We start from the raw sequence: 21,496 nt of genomic DNA on the forward strand, positions 1-21,496 counted from the left end.
CGATAAGAATCCCATTGTGATGGCGTAAGAGTGAATTACTGATTGGCTGCGCGCTTTCTCGAAGTAATCATCATTCCCGTCTGCTTAACACATTATAATCCAGAAATGACGCGTTATTTGTCAGTGCGTAATCACGATGAGAACGTGGGGTTCACGTTCGCGTTCGGTGTGTGCACCTCGGAAACTTGGAGGTTTACATTCGCAAACGAACCTTTACACTGCAAAGCGTTCCTAGAAATACCAAGTTATTTCAAAATCTTCGGTTGAAATTGGTGAAATTATTTCCATATCAGCTTCGGATCACCCTCTGCATGGCACTGGTCGCATGTAAAGAAATTCGGCACTAAATTAAGAAGCACCTTGACACGCTCCAAAATTGTAGCTGCTGTGATATAAAAGTTTGACTGAAATATTCAGTTTTTCCGTTGGTGAATATTTAGGACACTCTACACCAGGGGTGTCAAACTCAATTGGGGTTGCGGGCCGGCTTCAAACCTCCTGATCGCTCGCGGGCCGGCTTCAAACCTCCTGATCGCTCGCGGACCGGATCCAGCACTCATATGATATCAAAATGTTACCTCTCTACCCGTACCCACGTTTTTCACTTAAATACTTTATTATCAAAGCCTATATATGTATTGGAAGGGATATCCCCTTTGGGCCCCCTCTTGGCTACGCCAATGGATTGTAGAAAAGAACTTTAAAACCGTTTTGAGAAACATCCGAATCAAAAGCGCACAAGTACAACATACGCGCGTCCACGTCGTCCAAATATCATATGATCGACCGAAAAGATCATCGCTCCATCAAATATGCCGGACCTGATGTGTGGAACAGTATCCCGCCGGACATCCGACAGTCGACGAGCATGTCCACATTCAAGTCGAAATACAAGCAATTACTACTAAATAAATACAGTCCATCCTCAAGATTACCGGACCACGACTGACCTATCGATCTCGCTTCCCATGACATGCCGCCCTATTTCTTGTCGCATTCTTCTTCTATACTATCTTCTTTACTTTCATTCAGTGTGCATGCATCCTCTTTACATCGCCTAGGCCAAGGTGGGTGTCAGATTCCATAGACTACTCCTTGTCGCTTCGACATCTTCCTGTCTTTTCATTGTATCGCATTTTTGTGGTGTATTGAACTGATAAAATTGCTAATAAACCAATGATGATGATGATGATCCGCACTTTTCTGTTTGAAAATATTTGATCCGCACAAACCATAATCGAAAATCATTACACAAAATAAAAATGAATGACCAGCAAGTCGGCTACCGGCTTGTCAATGCCTCGGTTGCTGCTGAATATTTCTGGCAATTGCAGACTATTTCATCAAAACTTCTTGCCTCAAAGCTCCCCGCATTAGGCCATCAAGTGCACAACCCCTTTTTCTCGTTTTGATGTAAATTAGCATAACAAAGCCCTTTTAGGCGAAATAAGTAGTGAGGTGTTGTACAGGAGCTTCTAAGGCTTTGGATATCCAAGTCATTATACCGGCTTTCGAACCAGACTTTTGATTGCGTCATAATGATAATCCAAAAATTTTATTCATTCTAGCTGGTGAGAGATAAAATTATTGTAAAAGCTACGATTACCGCTGCGTGGTAAGTACAACAAGTTTTTACAAATGTTAGGGAGACAATGTACTTAATATCCTGTCAAGCTTATTTGAACTATTCCACGTTATAAAAAGTAAAAATGTGCACAATTTCCACTCATCCGCACCACGTTTGTCATCCGCACGGACCGCACTGCATTTTTTTTGTCCATCCGCACAAGCGCGTACTATCCCACAGGTTGAAAAGCACTTCTGTAGAATATTGAGGCTCCTATGTGATATTTGTTTGATTCACACGTACAGTAGTGACAGTGGCGCTTTCGAACCACGCGCTCTTACACTATTAATACCTGTCGTATCCACTCGTCAATGTCTTCATCATTTGGACTGACTTCTTCGGGCTTTTTATATCATTACATATAGTATGTGCAAATGCAGTGCATACGCACTTAGGTCAGCGATGAGGAGTCGAGATATACCTCCGACGGACATACAATAGGCAGTAGAGCGCTTCAGGGACACTTCTGTTGGTGTCTCTTATAGTTGTATAAGTAATCTTACGTGGGGAGTTACGCTTGTCGCCGCACGACGATATATCGTCGCCGTAAATGCTTTTTTGTGGCGATGTGCGCGGCATTCGAAAATCGAAATCCACGTTCGCCTCACTTTAAATCAACCACTTCCATATCTCCATTATACACATACATTCTTGATTGGGGGTCGGACACTTCAACAGCACTATATTGTAATGCTGCGGCCCACGGCGTCTCTACCAAGTCATGATATTGGCCGGCGATCACTCTTTTTAGTCGTTGACCCCTGCTCTATAGTTGGAACAAATCTAGTTACCTTCATGAGTTTCCTTATTCACTTTCTTGGTTGCCAAGTCATCATTATAACCAACCAGGCATCAGCAGTTATGCATGATGGATGATTAAGCGCATAGGCTTAGCATTCATTCACTCCAACCAGAACCCTCGTGTTGTAATCTATTTCAATCTAATTGTTGTAAGCTAGGGAGCGTCCAATTTCAGAAGCTATTGAAGTTATTTTCTCAAAGTCTAGTTGACGATGTCTGATGCTTTTTCGCATACACCTGCGATTTCGTCACGTCGTATAGCAGGGGTCGGCAACCTTTTGCTAGTCACGGGCCAAATTCCGAGTGCACAACTTTTTGGCGGGCCGGAATTTTTTTTAACACTATATTTGACGCTAACGTTGGTATAGTACCCTACATTGATGCAATCTCAATCATACAAATCACAAAAAGGGCAAAACACATGTATTTACACTTTAACAACGCAGGATAAATGTGACACTTGGCTCAGCTTGCTTTGTGAAAGGTTTTCAACTTCTAGTAACAAGTCAGATGAAGCAAGAATCAGACGATATTCTAAATGTGCGTTGGGATACGTGATCTTAGCTTGTTCTTCGCAAATTTCATTGTCGAAAACTATTGTTCAGATGCGTACGCGCTACCAAAAGTCGATGCCATTTCTTTTGCATTGTTGGTCAAGCTGGGATAAAGATCCATTTCAATAACGGACTCTTTGTCAAAGTCGTGCAGCGATATGCTCATTCTATGAAATTTGTCATTCAATTCAACTGCATCGCATTTCAAAAGGGCCCATTTAAAATTTTCAGGCAATGCTATTGGCGTTCACATTAAACGGAGTACTGAGCAATAGTCAGAATTTATTTTGTACTGAACGAATGTCGTAAAGGCGGGTGGCGATTCAGTAATTAAATTTCCTATCACAGTTACAAATGTATAGTGCTGGTACTAGGTTTACTCTCCTCCAGTATAGGAAAGTGAGCATAATTTTCTTTTTACTGTTGTGATTCCCAGAGTCGCAGTTCTGTTTCAAATGCGCCTCAACATCTCATGTATTCAGTTATTTCCCCATGAAGTTGCAAATTCAATTTGTTTAGATGTGTCGTTTTACTACGAAAGCAAGATTAGATACCCATTTCGATGACAAGATTATGAGTCGGCGATGTTTGTATTTTCAAGAAAAGTTGCTAATTCGTTACTCGGTCCATACACTCGTGCAAACATAGCTGCTCGACTTAATGCGCGAACATGGCAGATATACAGGACATTACCATATTGATTATCTGCTTCTAGTAATATATGGGGTAGGCTGTCTGTCTGTCGGTGATTAAGTTTGTGACACCAAAATCAGCTTTCGCCACTGTGTCCAAAACACTATTCAGGTTTGTTGTCTTGGCGTACAATGTCCTATGGTGAATTAAACTGCAGATGCGGACGCTAGTTATCTATAATGAAACGGAAAGTTTGAGATTTTGACATTGCGTTTTTGAAGCAGACGAACGGCACCTTTATTGTCGCACACTATCAGAGTGGCAAACCCTTAAAAATATGGTATGCCTTTGGTTGCACGATACACCCGCTTAATAAGCACTGGTCTAGTCTACTCTACAGATATTCTCTATCTCCTACTTTTACTATGATATAGGCTACTAGTCAACCGCCTTCGCACCAGCTTTGACGTAACAATAGACTAATACGACGTAGGATACTTATCGCAGCAATGCCGCATTCTTTCCAAGCAGTGCTGCATTGCAGATTGGAACTCATTACGAAACGGCGGGCCGTATTCTTGTGGTAACTAATTACTTGGTCGCGGGCCGGACGATTTCGCTTGGCGGGCCGGATCCGGCCCGCGGGCCGTAGGTTGCCGACCCTTGTCGTATAGTATTGACTTTGAAAAGAGTAATAGCCAGGGTTGCCATACCGTCCTTATTTCTAAGATTTGTCCTTACTTTGAAGGGCCACGTCTTAGAAAACTCAACTGTCCTTATTTCTAAGAAATGTCCTTATTTTCGACTTGCGTCCTTATTTTGTCTTATTTTCAACCGCTACAGAACTTCAATCGTTTTCCTCTGGTAGGCCTATCTGTGTTGCATAATATTCTAAAATTATGCTTTTTCGTCGAGATTTTATGACATCATAAATGAAAGGAACTCTCGTGACGTACACACCACAACATTTGACTTCCAAGTGGTGAGATAGCTATGAGCAGTGAGTGGTGGCATATAGCAGTTTCGTCTGTACCAAGCTACCGCAGCGGACGACTTCATTTTAGCAGTAAACAGCAGTACCAGGTTCCTGATGTTTGGTCTACAGCAGAATAAGCTCAAGCTGTGGGGCAGGCAGCATTTATTGTGTAGTGAAAAAAAGGCGCAGTGCAGTCGACACATCGGTTAAGAAGTAATAAAGCTATCAATAATGTATAAATTTTTCTAAATTATATTGCACTTGCGCATATAGTTTTAGCTACAAATAAAGCTAAATCTGATTAGTTTAAATGAACAGGCGTAAAAACGTTTGTTGTGACGATTATGAGAGAGAATTCAAAGGTATCTAACGAAGCTTGAAGGGTGAGTGTTTCGCACATAGCAATATCTGCAATTGTGATATCAACCTAGAGTAGAGTTACCATATTTCAGCAACCCAAATTCCGCACACTCTTTAGCGCCCACTAGTGGATTTCAAAATGAGTTAAGACGTCACACCAGCAAAGCTTTTCTCATAGACCAGAGGTGGTCACGGTCCGGTTCAGGAGTATGTGGCTGTGTGTTGTGTAACCGGGACCTAAAGCACATGTTTTCAGCTCCATCCCGCCCAAATAAACAATGATTTTGAGCCCACACTACAGGATAATCGATGCAACTTCTGAAGGGGGGGGGAGGGGTACTTGCTATATGAATCTGGTTTCTATATGCATCTGGTCGTTAAATTATTTGAATGAATTCTGTCAATAATATTGGTCGTTCCATATATTACTTTATAGATACTATACTCTCCGCCCACATGATCAGAGTTAGCGGTAGTGCTGGTGGAGGATGATGAGTTCGAAAATACTGGGAGCGTAATTGCACATCGTTAAGTTATGTTCATGTCCTACCGATAAGCTTGTTATTCAGCCTTATGCCGGTGCGCACCACGGAGCTATATAAACACCCCACATCCAATGGTTTCCAACCTTTTATGGTCGCGACTCCATCTCCAATTTGAAAATGTTCCGTGGCCCAGATCAAAATTTTACGAGCTGATTACTAAAAGAAGTCAGCACCTTTGCCCAGACTTACTCACGGTCTATTTTGGAAGCTGATTACGTTCAACATATTAGCAGCCTATTCCCCCCCCCCCCCCCCGTTTGGAACCACTATCTTTGAATAAAACATTTAAACGGCCTTAGCGATCTCTAGGAATAGCCTATACCGTTCTCCTATAATTGCGATTGCAATTTGGCTTATTCCAGTAAATGAAGGTTGTTATTATTTATATTTTATGGCAGTTTTTGCGAGGGTGGTGGTCTCCATATTAAAATCCATAAATGTGATAGTAAATGGCGCGCAGCGCGAAGAAAAATATCATACATCAACATAAATATTTCCAAATAATATTATTTTTATGCTGATTTACAAAAAAAATTATGAGGCTACGTCAAAATTCCGGACATTTGGCATATTTTCGAAATTCCTCCCGGACGCTAGTTTGAACACTGAAATTCCGGACGTATGGCAACCCTAACCTAGAGGCCATAGGAAAGACCGCAATTTCAACTCACATTGATACCCCAAAACACAAGAAGTGTGTAATGATGATTAATTTGAGCCAGTCGATGAATAATTTTTCCTCAAGTCGATCAGCACCAACGACCACAAACTCCAAGGCAGCTGCTGCAGAGGGTACCTGGGCATTCCATACTGTCAGCCACCAGCAATCATTCCTCACCAACGATTCCACATCGCAATTGTTCAAAGCAATATTCCTCGATTCCAACATTGCAAATAAGTTTTCTTCAGCCAGGACCAAGACTACAAGCATTTTTGCTGGAGTTTTTGCTCCATACGCCCAAAAATGATTTTGTCTAAACTTCGTGTACGGCCTTTTTCCATCTTGGTAAACGACACTAACGAGGTGATGAAGTTTGGTATATCACCCTGGGGGGGGGGGGGTGACGAAGCGCTGTTTCGGCCCTGAGTTAAGGTAAACCTAGCCTGAGCTGTCGTGAGATCAATGAAGCACTTTCTAATCACAAGGAGTTGGGAGCAGATTGTTTCTGGTGAAAGTATGGAATGCGATATGCTTCGGCTCGTGTAAATACAAAGAATGTACAAAAACGCTCTTTCATGCTAATCTAATTTTTAGACTGTCCTTATTTTTGGGTCCATGTCGATGGCAACCCTGGTAATAGCTAAACATAGCAGTCCACTAACATGGTTACTATGGTAGATTATATTTAGATATTCAGTCGTTATAGGAATTTTGTTGTGGTGCGATATGTAATGTATGTTATTTCTTATTTATACCAATACCAAGTTCTATACATAGGCTACCCAACGTTGTACGCATAACCAGTAAGATATGGAGAATGATTAATTTCTCCAGTCGCTGTTAAATCTTAGCTACGGCGTCAGTATATTATTATGCTGTGATCGTAATTAGGCTTGTATTGGGAACGTAACTATTCGCTTTCGTACTCTTACGCCGATATGTAGTCTAGCAAGTTCGCCATAATTTTCTAGGACGCAATATGTTACAATATAACTCATTTCTAAAATTACCGCGAGGGCCAATCACAACCTTCTGGTCGGGTGCATGTGGTCCACGGGCCTCGGGTTGGCTACCCTGCTGTAGGCTATTCTCGTCTCTGAACTTGCACAAAAGTGTATAAATAAACGAACATCTGGTTGGATTTATTGATAAAACATTATAATTCAGCCGATATCACTATCGGTGAAAAATGCTCACGCAGGATGAGATTTTACGATGTAGCGCTTAGATATCACCTTCGTCATTTATTTATTTTAGCTGAAGCATGGAAATTGTGCATTGATATTCATCCACAATATCAGCCCACCAACCTTTGTCTTCATCGTAGACTTCCAGTGTACTCACATTAAAATGAGTAAAATCGTTCACTATTTCTTCCTTAGTCACGGAATGTGGCGGAGGACAAGCAAGAGAGGTGTCATAATATAACGTTTCCATCAAAATTCTACCTCCTGCTTTCATCAATGAACGAATGACACCGCAATACGTAGTGCGGGTGACTGGATCGATCGCTCCGTACGAGCTGCGATCGAAGACGGCGTCAAATTGACCACAAATTTCTGCGGTCATGCTGTACACATCACCCTGGTATATCTTGATATTCTTTTCCTTGGTGCGATAAAGAACGAACGGTCCATCTTTAACATCTTCGGTGGTGAAGGTTAGTGAATTATCTTCGTGAAATGCTTCAACGGCGTTTTTTGCGTATTCCACTCCAATAACTTCGTGACCCATATCAGCTAGGTATATCATATCCAGGGTTTTACCGCAGCAAGGAACGTAAACTCTGCTACCGGTCATCGGTTCAGGAAACAAAACATTGTGATATTTTGTAAGGGACTTTGAAAATTTTTTTCTCTGGAAATCTGGCTCCTCGGTCAAATCACTCCAGTATTTTTGTGCCCATTCATCCTTAGTCATCGCAATGATAGTTCGCCGTGACATTTCAAGTTGAAATGATAAGTATAGATTCTATATATTTTTAATTGCTGTAACATGGAGAAGAGGATACCGATCTCAATTTTTCATACCGGCCATTTAAAATTTTCTCAAGTAAAAATGAGTTTCGTATTGGCCCAGATATGCTTCCTTTCTTCAATGACATCGCCACGATCACAGATGCGGCGGTTTCGGAGATAGGCCAGTCTGGGGATTTTTTTCCAGGTAGGCTACTTCATACCTTTTGTCGTTCTTTTGCTAGAGATAGCGTAGTGGTGACGATAAGCGCCTACTAATCGGGCGGCGTCGGTTCGATTCCCGTCGGAGAGTTATCTGGGTGTTTGTATGACATAGAGCGAGAAACCAAAGGTAAGAAAAATCTTACAGTGGCATCCGGTCGACTCGCAGGAGCGGTCAAATTTTTCATGGTCAAGCCATATTGTAACAAAACAATTTTCGGCGCGTGTCACTTATTGGCAATATAGTACCAAATACAGACTACAAATGATACACTAAAGTATAATATTTTGCAAGTAATTCAGGAATTCTTTCAAACATTGACTGATTGCTCTGGCAACAAAATTTTTACCGTTCGCGACCCAAACTTGGAGAACCACTGCTATATAAGAACTAATGTTCACCACGCAGCAGGGTTGCAACCAAGTCACAAGAATGGGAGTTACAAGAGAACTTGACTTGTATAGTTTGACTCGAGTCAAGTGCAGTCATTTTCAATTCACAACCGAGTCAAGCCCGCATCCAAGTCCAAGTCCAAGTGTTAATTGTCCAGTACTACCAAGTTCAATTCGGGTTCAATTCACTTCCGGGAAACTCTTGGGTCATATCAAAGGCATCGGCTAATGAACAAATTTTTCTCAGTCTAAACACTTTTATTCAAACAGATGAAAGACAGTTTCTATGGGCCTATTTTTCAATTTATCGGTCCTGATATACGAGACTTGACTAAGTGATATAAATTTGGTCGAGTGATGCGCAATGACTCGAGTACATGTCGAATCAACACACAAATTGACTCGAATCGAGTAGAGTCATTTTCAATTTTTAAGAAAATGACTTGACTCGAGTCAAGTCGAGCCAACGAAAAGTTGCGACTCGATTCCGACTCGAGTCGAGTTATTACAAGCCTGCCACGCAGTCATGTTACAGATTTAAGATATCGGCATGAGCACGTTTAGTGTAGTGGGATTTCTCCGTATTTTTATAATCTGTGGCAGTTCGTGGTAGTTGCGCTGGATATTGACCAGAGACTCTATAGATCTGCAGTCATCAACAGTTGGCTTACTTGACCAAAACACCATCGCCGCAAAATGTCTTAGGACCAATCAAAAATCTTATACGTTTGGAGGTGTATAAAGCATCACGCCATCAGCGTGCCACCTAATTGTATGTAATTCGTACTAAGTAGTCAGTGGCCTATTCACAAGAGCACAATGTAGACTGCATAATGGTGCAAAGAGAAATTCACTGACCTGGAAACCTTTGACACATGCGAATATACTAAATAAGTTGACTTTGTAAATAATTTTGAACTTATTTTGACTTGTTGACAGGGCAAAAAATATTCACCCCAGTAATCATTAGTGAGATTTTATGGTCATCGCCATTAACTAATTTCCCAAATTAGGGATAAAAATGGTTTTGGGTAACTTGAAGCTTAAAACAGAATTAAAATTTGAATATGCGAGTGGCGACCGGTAGATTCGCTGATTTGACTTTTGATTCTACTTCAAGACACACAAATCCGATGGCATCGATTATGCAATCTTCAATGAACTTATTTTCTTCGAGTGGCTTTATGCGTTTTGGAACTTCATTGGGTCATCAAAACCTCTATCTTTAACGTTCTGTTGTTGACAGCATTTACTGTGGACTCCAAAACCTGAATTTAATAGTTTTGCGAGATAGTGTAATGGTGATGCGGCCGGCTTCTTGATCGGTAGGTCGTGGATTCGATCCCCGGCCAGGTCAGACGAAAGACTCGTATCTAGGAAGTTGGTGTTTGCGGTATTCATGGTGTTTATCGACTACTATGGTCATTTGCACCAGGCCAATTCTCTTCATTTCTATTCCATAGCTGCCGACTTGTAGCACGGCCCACTTCTTTATAAGACACCGCTTACACGAATGACATGGCGCGGAGAAGCCTTGATAAATCTCCAACACTTGGGTAGAAATTCTGGCGTCGACCTCGGTCGGACTCGAACCCGAAACCCACCGTTGTTGCAGATGTGGATTATACAACTAGGTTATCTCGCCGCACACATCGTTTCTATGTATATCATGCCGCAAAAACATCAAGGACAAAAATTTGTAACGTCGTAAAATCTTACTCCCCGGCTAATGCAATAATTCGAATTCTAATCTAATTTGTGAACTTGGACTATTATACGCTCTTATTATAATTCTAATATTAATTCCAGTTTTTCTATCATAGAATCGAATTTGTAATGTAATTGTAATGCACTCACAAGGAATAGAAAGACCAAGGCAAAATAGATAAACGTCGACATTGACAAATTACTGTGGACATTATCGTCATTGAAACATCCTGACTTGAGAGTCATATTACAACCCCACTTTCGGCCCCGGGCGGCATTGTCGACAATGTCGGCATTGGCGACATTGGCGACATCGACAAATTAAATACACCCCTCCGTGGCAGACGAAAGACGTGAAGCTTCCCTAATCCCTACAATCAGGGCCGTAACAGCACTTCGCCAGGCCCCCAAAACGTTGATCCTGGGCCCCCCATAGGGTGACAAACCTAACTTCTGGGGGGCTTCGCCCCCCGGACCCCCCTCAAGCTGTACGTTTTTGCCGCTGCTTTTCATCTATATTGGGTGTCCGTTGGGTGAGTCAGTTTTTATCGAATAGAAAAATTTCTATAATTCATGACTGATTCGAGCAATATGATCAGGAATTGCATATATATTGCTATCAATTTTTATCCTTTCTCTGCTCACGTAATCAGATTTACCGGTAGAGCAGAGTGAGGTGTGTTTGAAAGGGTAGGACCACTCAATAATAAATAAACATCTCCGGGTGTATTGTATACCCGTTGGAAGGAACGAAACAGCACTTCGTCATAGGCCCCACAAAACTGGAGTCTTGAGCTCCCATAGGGTGACAAACAGACCCGCCAGGCCGCCACTACGTTGTTCACTTTGCCACGAAATTATAGATGTATTGCGTAGTAAGCCAGCGCGAAGCGCGAAAATTTTCGATTATTCAAGATAAAATCGGTCAATAAGATCGGGAATTGCATATATATTGCTATCATGCAATTTCTTGTCCTCTATACTCAGTTGCTCGCGTAATCAGATTTACCGGTAGAGCTGAGTCAGGTGTTGTCTTGGAAAATGTAGAGCCCGTAAATAATAATTAAACATCTTCGGGCAGGTGGACCCGTTGGTATGACTTCGTTACATGATGTTATTTCGTGACCTCCTGTCTGCTATATCAAAAATATATAATCGCCCAAACGTACTAAACTAAAAGATCTCTCGATTTCAAATTGGTATTTATTCACTGACATATAATTTTTCCCTGCGGGGTGGTATTTGTCTTGTGAGGTTCATGGACTATTAAACCCACATGTATTTTGTATATATAACGAAGTTTTCGGTCAGCATAAGGGCAGTCCTTTTCGGCCAAGGTTTTCTCGCTGCCGATCGTTCTGGCACACTTCTTGCAGTCGCATGTTACATGGCCTAAAACTTTATACGTCTTGGTGCGTCGTGGCGAGGTAATGGCCGACGCTGATATGCCCATTTCTATAAATCTTGCGTATTTTTTCTTGTGGGAAGAGTACCCAATATTCGAGATACTTGACAACTTGAAATCGCGCGCAGCGCGTAAAATTTTTGATAAAGTTGCTCAAATTTTCAAAAAGTACTCTATAATTTATGCTAATTCGCGAAATAATTTTGGGCCCCCTTCGAGCTCGGCCCCCCCCATTGGGGGGTTTGGGGTGCGGCAGTTACGGCCCTGCCTACAATAGAGGAGCTGCCAAGAAATCGCTCGAAACCCAACGCTCAAAATTCGCGAAAAATCCAGAGTTATTTCGAAAGTATAAAGAAAAAATCGACGAGTAGGCCTATCTATCTCGAGGGAACGCTCAAATAGTTCCGCCGAACTTGCTGCCTTCCGTTGAACGAACGTTCTATCTCATTCATTTTCACACCCAACTTCAAAGTATGGAGATACAGTTCTCATGTCTGATTCAAATGCATCCCGCGGTAAGTAGCCGAAGGCTATTGTTAAACAGGTTTTCCCTGATCGCCACGGATTGGTTCGTAAAGTTACTGTACGTACGCGTCGACTACTGGTACTTACAGACGTGACATCCGCAAATTGGGTCGCCTTGAACTGGAATAACATTGCTTACTTATATTGCATGCTTTCTGTATCTTGCCATTTTACATTCCAGTTATTAATTATGCACGTTTTCTGTATATTGCCGATATATAAGTTATCTTTAACAAGGAGAAACATAAACACAAAGGGAAAGTTTTAGTAGTACCTAGTTACAATTAGTATTTTCGTCCTATTTTAATACCATTTTTATAATTATTCCTTCAGGCTTTCGCGGGATCCACATAAGTCATTACGGGCTCAGTGCTGTCCGTGAGCTGTAGTTAGACGACCTGTGCTCTATAGGCTTACACTAGTGTGCTAGTGTATGAATGAACTCTAACGCAGGGGTCACCAATCTTTTTGCAACAAAGAGTTACTTCTTGGGTACTGATTGAAGCGGCCGGCTACCATTCATTCACTCCCGCCGTTTACCCGTACCAGACTGAAGTGCCACTTTAATATTCATAGCACTGGGCAAGAATCACATTGCGTTAAGACTTCTAAGACACTATTGTGAAATCAAAACATCTCATTGCAAATAGCTAGCTGCTATTTTTTTTAAATCATGAATTACTTCGCAACATGTTCTCATATAAAGGGCCGAAACAGTAGCCTACTTCGAGCTGAAGGAGTTGTTGACTTCAGATAACAAGCACATGACTATTCCGCGCCTATGGACAATGGTGAAATAGCAATTTATGGTTTCGGTCAACATGCGGCGGTTATTTTCGCCTAAGGTTTTATAATGGTTACACACTTCGCGAAGTCGCATACTGGCCGAAACTTCAGCAGTCTTTGGTATTGATCTCGGTAATGACCGTCGCCGCAATGCCTTTTTTAATAAATGATATGTATTTTTTTCTCGGGCCACTGAGGGTACCAAGTTTTTCCATGATAATTCTTGGATTATCCACCGATCAAGGATAATTCCAAAATTGTCAAAGAAAAACTCAAATAATTCCGCTTCCACTGGTTGGAATTGAGTCAAATTTGTTTTGCATCGTTCTTGAAGACAGCGCAACAATTTCATTGGGTTGACAAAAAAATTTGAATTTTTTTATTTTTTTTTTGCATTTTTGGGTAAATTCAAAATTTTCAAACGGTACGAAATCCGCGATTACCGGTTGGAATGACTTCAAATTTGGTGAGTGTCGTTTTTTAAGGTAACCTAACGATTTAATCACGTAGCCAGCAAGATTCAGGAATTTTATTTGAACAGCTCTATTGCGCATGCTGACAAATTGAAAGACAACAAGGGACGTCTAAGTTTAGCTTTACACCTATAATGCAGTAACAATATCGTAGAAATATAGTTGTTATTATTGAAAAGTGTAGTGGTGGTCTAGTATAGTCAGTAAAATTAAGTCTGAAATCTTTTGGAACCTTGAGGGTTCGAATTCAAAATGAATAACCAATCTTTGTCATAATGGCATTGAACTTTTTAATTGAATTCCCTTCAACTTATTGCTGTGACGTAGGATTTTCTGCAATGGTATCAATCAAGACGAAGTAAATTTGCGAGTGACAATTACATGAGAGATGATGTCTATTATCCTTCCCTTTTTCGAGATTTCACCATGCACTGGATAGCATGAAAACAGCATCAGCCTTCCCATTGACTTGATATTTTTAACGGGCATTTCAGTGTACATTATGACGTCATCTTCGTGCTGTTTTGCAATTAATTGAGTGCAAGCTGTTATTTGGTATTGTTTAAAAGAGGGTAATTACATCCCGTCATTTTCTTCTTGGGGGCAACGATATGAAAAAGGTTAAGAACCACTGCTCTAAATCGTCGTCGTTTCAGCAGGTAGATATAGATCAGTGGTCGGGAACCTATGGCTCGCGAGCCATATATGGCTGTTTTGGGTATGAGATGTGGCTCTTTGCCAAATATTTATTTTTGTACTGAATTGATCAATATTGAAGCGACTTGTTATTTAATTTCCATCACGACCGTAATAAATATTCTTGTGGCAGTATAAACGTCCTTGAGTGGTAAAGACAATGCCGTCTTCAGTTTAGGGGCTCTTACTCCCTCTTTCGGAAATCCTCAAATCTAAGTTACTGTCGCGCCGGCGACCAATATCTCTCGCGAATTCTATGTACCGTACCCGACTCGAAATCTTGTATTGTGCGATACGTTGATAAAATCAAAGAGCATAGCAGCCATGGCAACGCCCATTTCACAACGCAGTTTTCAAATACACAATGTCTTACTGATCTACGGTGCGAAATGAACTGCCGTGGACGTGACATTCACAATTACAAACTCGAATTACAAACAACGCCATAGCTATCCAAGGTAAGTAGCTCTGTAGTATCGGCGATAAAACGTAGGCGTGCAGCGCAACATTATGTTACCGCCGAATTCTTTGAGAATTGAGAAGTCGATCAGTATTTAGAATTTCGGAATCAGTGTGACAGTTACATTTGATTAATATCAGTTATATTAAATTCTAAGCTATTTACGATGGGCTGCATTCAGGGCTTTGGAGCCGGAGCCCCGGAGCCGTGCATTTTCACCGGAGCTGGAGCTCCACATAAAATTCAACTATATCTGCTGATTCCACATAATTTACCAGCAGGCGTGAATTTTAATGCTGTGCGCAGCAATGGCATGGAGTAAAGTGCGGTCTAGTGTTATCGACAATTGACAAGTATTTATTTTGACGTCACTAGCCGGTACGGCGGCACCTATGTCTTCGTTGCTGCATCCGATGTTACTGACGGCTGACAGGCTTTAGAGCAGGAGTGTCAAACATACGGCCCGCGGGCCGCATCCGGCCCGCCAGACCATTTCATCCGGCCCGCGAAGCGATTCTGAGTAGGCTACATTGAAAAAAATGCATGTATTCTCCAGCATATCTCTAACAGTTGTTGATATCTTTAGTAATAAATACATCGATTAAATAATCCCTCAAGACTGCAACTGGCGAGCATGTTTATAGATGTCATTATAACCACCCGACAGCGGTGTCATTCTGTTCACCATTAGGAATACGTCATTGACACCCAATTCCGGGAGACATAAAATTTCACACGGAACCCATAGTTTTATGGAAGCATAGACCAAAAATGAGATATTTACAGCAGCGAAAACACCAATGAGAGACCATTATGTGCAGGTTACATGGAGAATGGAAACAGTTACACAAAAGTACTTCGAATTTATGTGGTCGCACTGCTGAATAATTTCTGACTCAAAAGATAACGGCCCCCAGAAAAAAACCCGAATCGCGATTAAATAATAGTGAAGCAATTCCTACGTCTGCGCAAAGGAAACATAGAAATATTCCAGCATATAGATGCGTTAGAGCCACTTTTCAGCAGTTTATAACTGTATTAAACCGGCCAATCACCTGATTCTTGCCAATTCCATTGTTTGCTAACATAGGTGCTGCGAGAATAGAACCCCTGTAATCCATAATTTAATATAATATACGGTTGTATAAGGCATGATTGATGAAGTGTACAGGTGAGAAACGAGGGAATGGATTTTAAGGCACAATTTTGAAATAATTTAACTGGTCCGGCTACGGCAGGGGTGGGCAAACTACGGCCCGCGGGCCGCATGCGGCCCGCAACACCGTTCTGTGCGGCCCGCGAGAGTCTAAAGATACTTTTTTAAAATATTGATAAAATATATACTAAATATCGAATTCATGTAGGGACTTGATTAAACTTTTTCTTAGTATATTTCACCATTATAATTTTACGACAATGGTTACCAAACTGGGGTGCACCCCCTCCTTGGGGGTGTGAAGGCATCTAAAGGGGGCGCGAAGCTGAGCTCAATTGAAAAAATTTTCGCGCTCCGCGCGATTGTAATCCAATTCATAATCATTGCTCTGTATTTAGTATGAATTTCATAGTTAGCGTAACCTTCCATGCCATCAAACTATCCGTTAGGTTTGCGTTTCACCATCATATCGGGGGCTTAACAAGTTTGAGAACCACTGTTCTAAGGTAAATACTTCCTATTATAACTTTTATGTTTAATTTCTTGCGCGACAGCTCGATCTCAAGGCCCACACAGTTTGAGAGGTTTCAACTGCTAAACATCACAGAAATCCTAAACGAGATTGACATAACCCGGATCACGAGTGGGATTTCAGATTGGCCACTACAGTTTTAATTATCTCAGTGATGTGCTTATAAAAACGATTTGCGCGTGTCTTAGGTAGATTCGCTCTCGGTATACGTAGAATTGGGGTATCTATATTTTATCTACACATAGTAGAAGTGTGTTTGAAGCTGACATGGTTATGATGCTGTCAGCATTGTGTGTCCTGGAACTGAGCCAAAAGTGGAAATTGTAAATCTATGAACAGATTGCTGCTCACAGACTTAAATTTCAATCCGGTTCTAACCGACTTTCATCTCTATAGTTTTGACAAATTGGTTATTGAGGTCAACCAGCCGATGAAATCTCGCCACTATATGTTCTGACGCGAGTACGATATCATCAAAGCAATGTTTCGTTTGTTTTAAATAACCACATATATTATCTCCATGTCCTCACTATATTATCAAATACCAATATTGCGTTTTGGTTTATAATCCTAATTTTATATAGTGCGGCCCGCGAATGGATTTAGATGTTGAATGCGGCCCGCGAGCTCAAAAGTTTGCCCACCCCTGGGCTACGGGGAAGCGAGTGGCGCAGTGTGCTAAGCGAGCGGTCACGACACCAATGGTTCTTGGTTCGAGTCTCGGCTCTACCATGTTTCTATGTGTCGGAGGTTATCTGGGCTCCTCATCGCCGATCCCACTGTACTAACAGTGTGTTGAAAAGCCCAGACACGGAGCAAGCCACGCTCTCATAAAGTCGGCAGCTGAGACCCGAAGACGGACGCATGCAAGAGAAAGAGTGAAAGAGTGAATGCGCTGAGTGAAAGTCGTCCAACGAAGCAATGCATGATGTTGAAGATACTGACTGTACGATGAATCTGAACTGTACTATGAAACTGAACTGTACCTATATCTGTGTCGTGGCGCACAAGGCCTAAACGGCAATACCCGTGCAATAATAATAATAATAACTGGTCCGGCCCGCGAGCGATCTGAAGGTTTGAATCCGGCCCGCGACGCCAGTTGAGTTTGATACCCCTGCTCTAGGGTCTAGATTACTACAGATGACTAACCTATGGGTAGCTTAGTGATCTATATAGACCAGGGATGGCCAACCTTTTCGGCTATAGGGGCACATGCAATTGACGAACGAGTGCGCGGTCCACTAGCGCCAAGCGGGAAAAATTTTCAAAGTTTCTAAGTGAACTAGGTCAATAATATTATTACTTGAGTATATTGCGGGTCTACTGTATACTGCCCGCTAGGCGCAGTTTGCAAGGACACGACTATTCGGTGTCTAGACACATCGATATCGAAGATTTCCGGTAATATGCGACATTCATTTTGTGCTTACATTTCATCGTCGACGATCTTTCTGCGAGCGCAAACGCGAAAAGACTTATCCTCCCGTAATTGCTAATACAGTTAGACTCAATCGGGTAAATTAGGCGTTTTTTTTTTCATTTTCAGGAGAGGGTAGGCTACCAAGCAAGAAATCGTGTGACAATTAAACACGTGACGCGTGAAGAAAAATTTCATTACGATTTTACTTTATTGTAATGTACGACGATTTATTAAAAATGTGACTGGACCCTGGATCTGCCAATGCGTCGGAACGGATATTTTAGTCATCAACATCCCAAGTGTCTCAGCCAGACTTGAATACTTTGTTGCGCCGATAGCAGACGATATATCTAAAAATAAGATCTTATGCTAGCTTTCACACTCTATTTAAAGAGCCCTGGTGGACAAACTCCATCCCTATAATTTCTTTGTGTCATATGTAGCGATGTAGGTTGCCTAATCAACGAAGACGGAACGTAAAATAAATACGGGATTATTTGGATCACAACTCTAGCTCATGACATGAAAAACTAGTGTGACAACGCACTGTTAGCAGTAAAATTGGGATATCATCTACAAAATTATATATAAAACGTATCGTCCCATTAGAATATTACAATTTTACACCGCTACAATCATTAGGGATTTTGCAACAGCGGATCAAATGTCTGATTCCCCCGCCGTGGTGTGGATCTTACTAACAGTGTTGGGATGACTCGAGTCATGACTTGACTCGAGTCTGACTCGAGTCACCTTTTTCATATGACTTGACTTGACTCGAGTCACTTTGGCAAAATGACTTGACTTGACTCGGCGCTTTAGAAATGTGGATTGACTCGTGACTCGAAGCAAAATTCACGAGTCAATTTCGAGTCATCAAGTAAACGTTGTCGGTTAAATCTCTGCATCTTGTGTATGTTCGGATTGTTCGCGATACGCCGGTGTCACTTGTGAAAGCAACCAGTCATTCACTGATAGTACGTTTCACTGATCCTCCATTGTTATATGACAAACAAATTGACGGCAAACGAAATTATCACAGCTTACGTTGCCGTAGTAGTAGTAGATTAATCTAGTAGTAACGTATCTCTGTTTCTTAGACGGCTCAGTGGCCAGTGCTAACATTGCGCATAGCGCTCACATTTACCAATCCTCTTGTATGATTTAAATCAGGGGTCGCCAACTCAAAATGGGTCGCGGGCCACTTTTCCAAATTCCTGGAGACCGCGGGCCGCATGACATCAATATCGATATAAAAGTAGGCAACGCAGTTCAACAACCACGTCTGATAACTCTACGTTATTACAACGCTGTGCTTTCTAACATAGGCGACGGTTATAGTCACCACAAAAGAACTAATATTTTATTGAACAAACACAAATACAACAAAAAGTATCATGATCATCAATGTCATTATATTTTGGACTATGAGCTGTACACGATACCTGACAATGACAACACTCTTTAGCCGCTAAAACAGGGGTGGCCAACATTTTTGTAATTCACGGCCGCATTTCGCGTACTCATGTAGCCTGCGGCCGCATACCGGTGGTTAGTCGTGATAAACTAACTGGGGCCAAATACCCACGTTATCATGTCCATGTCCATTGCCGGTACACTCCGAACTAATCTATATGCACATATCGGCTTACTATGCGCACCAAATCGTTAGTAGTTATGTTGTAAAGAGCCACAGAGAACCAATCTGTAGTCGCGCGAAGCGCGAAAATTTTTTCCATGTTCATGAGTGAATTTCGTCAATAAATATTAGTATAGTTTCACATATTACTATTAAATATTTATCCTTTCTCGGCCAATGTGATCAGATTCCCAGATACAGCTGATGCAGGGGGTATCTGCGAAAACTTAGGGTTGTTATTACAAGTGTCGACAGCCGCATAATTTTCCTTCTACTGCTGCAGATTGGCCACCCATGGATTGAAGAATCAATATTGGGGTTAGCTATACACGGTAGGCCTACTTGCTAGACAACTATCTCCTCGTGAAAGCATGGTCTTTTGGAGCGCCCGAAGTCGTTTTGCAGGCGTCTCGGTCTTGGCAGTGGTGGGCCATTGCACGTCAAGGCAATATGCCCATTCGTACCAGCAAATTCTTCATCCATGGAATGATATTACCATGCCGAAGCCGTATCAACTAGTGAGTAATAGTGATAGTGGGCACATAGAATGGCTCACTTTGAAAAACAACAACATTATGTTTCAATTGAAATCAATTTTAGCGTTTCAACATGATTTACTAAGCGTTTGTCTGAATTTTTTCAAATCAGGCCGCGGGCCGCAAAATAGGACCTCGCGGGCCGCATGCGGCCCGCGGGCCGCGTGTTGGAGACCCCTGATTTAAATCGAACGAATATAGTTTATGCGTTTATATTCTCACGGATGTGTGGATGGTTGGGTATAGTGTATTGTACGATATCAATTTGTTCCAACTTTTCGAGGCTTCGTATTCGATCCTCAATTTTGGATGATAATAACAGACTATAACATGTAGCTATACAGTTATTCACCTATTTTATCAGCACTTCTACGTGTGCGTGAGTGGTACAACGTCTTTTTGCATGTATTTAACTTCATATTCGTAAATTGAATCAAGATAAATGGCCAATTAATCTGTCTTTGATGGAGCGAGCAAAATGTAATCGCTCTGAATCATCACTCATACTTCGAAAATTCACTATGACTTGAATTGTGACTTGACTCATGACTTGACTTGACATGACTTGACTCGAGTCACCTCCAAAAAACGAGTGACTTGACTTGACTCGAGTCACCTTCGAAAATCGATTGACTTGACTTGACTCGAGTCAAAATGTGCAATGACTCGAGATGACTCGTGACTCGAAGGTAGTGACTTGATCCCAACACTGCTTACTAATAGCTTCATCACCAACACCTTCTTCTAGCAGAATGAACCAGATTTAATGAAGTTACAATGCGAGGCCAACTTGGCATAACGTCGCTCCGAGACAAGCTACATATTTTGTTATTGCATAAATCACAATGATGCTTATATGACATATATACATTGCGTGATGATCATCCGAGCAAAGCGCGGGAAATGACTTCGAAGTTCAACAAATTGATATAAATATCCATGTAACTGCTACAATCACAGAGTCTACGATTAAAAAAACCTCTTTTGGTAGGCCTAGTTTACGGAGTGGATAAGCGAAATGTAAGCTCTGGAACGCGACAGCGGTCGAATATCATTCGTGTCTATGATATCCAGATTGAAATAATTATCATTAATATTATATTTTTTCATTTGCGAGTGGCACAACTGTATTGTATTTGAATATATGACGACCAGGGTTGATAAGTCTGAGTCGCAATCTGAGATAGGAACTGGAACATGTTCCTATCAGGTCTATATATCGACCTGTCAGTCAGTTAGTGAATGATTTCCGGGGTATGCAATCGATTTAACAAATCAAAAGCTTGATCATTGTTATGGTTCTGGCAAAACTGCCTGAGTACGGAAAGCATATCGAAAAGAAAAAGTCATACCATACCATACTTGCACAATGCACATGCACATTCCCATACTGCATACCAAGGATTTCGTTCCATACCATGCCCTGCTAGT

At 41.5% G+C, this 21,496-nt stretch overlaps 1 protein-coding gene across 1 annotated transcript; it reads right to left on the reverse strand.

Moving 5' to 3' along the window:
• Nucleotides 1-7,283: 7,283 nt before the first annotated feature.
• On the reverse strand, nt 7,284-9,070 carry LOC145433922 (thiopurine S-methyltransferase-like). The gene has a single exon (XM_080311177.1). It carries the CDS (start codon nt 8,099-8,101, stop codon nt 7,406-7,408), a length of 696 nt encoding a protein of 231 aa, XP_080167303.1. The 5' UTR covers nt 8,102-9,070; the 3' UTR covers nt 7,284-7,405.
• Between the last annotated feature and the right edge of the window lie 12,426 nt (nt 9,071-21,496).

The sequence above is a fragment of the Botryllus schlosseri genome, chromosome 2, assembly GCF_051294905.1.
Source record: "Botryllus schlosseri isolate E-star chromosome 2, Bs_hap1, whole genome shotgun sequence".
In the NCBI taxonomy this organism is placed as follows: Eukaryota; Metazoa; Chordata; class Ascidiacea; order Stolidobranchia; family Styelidae; genus Botryllus; species Botryllus schlosseri.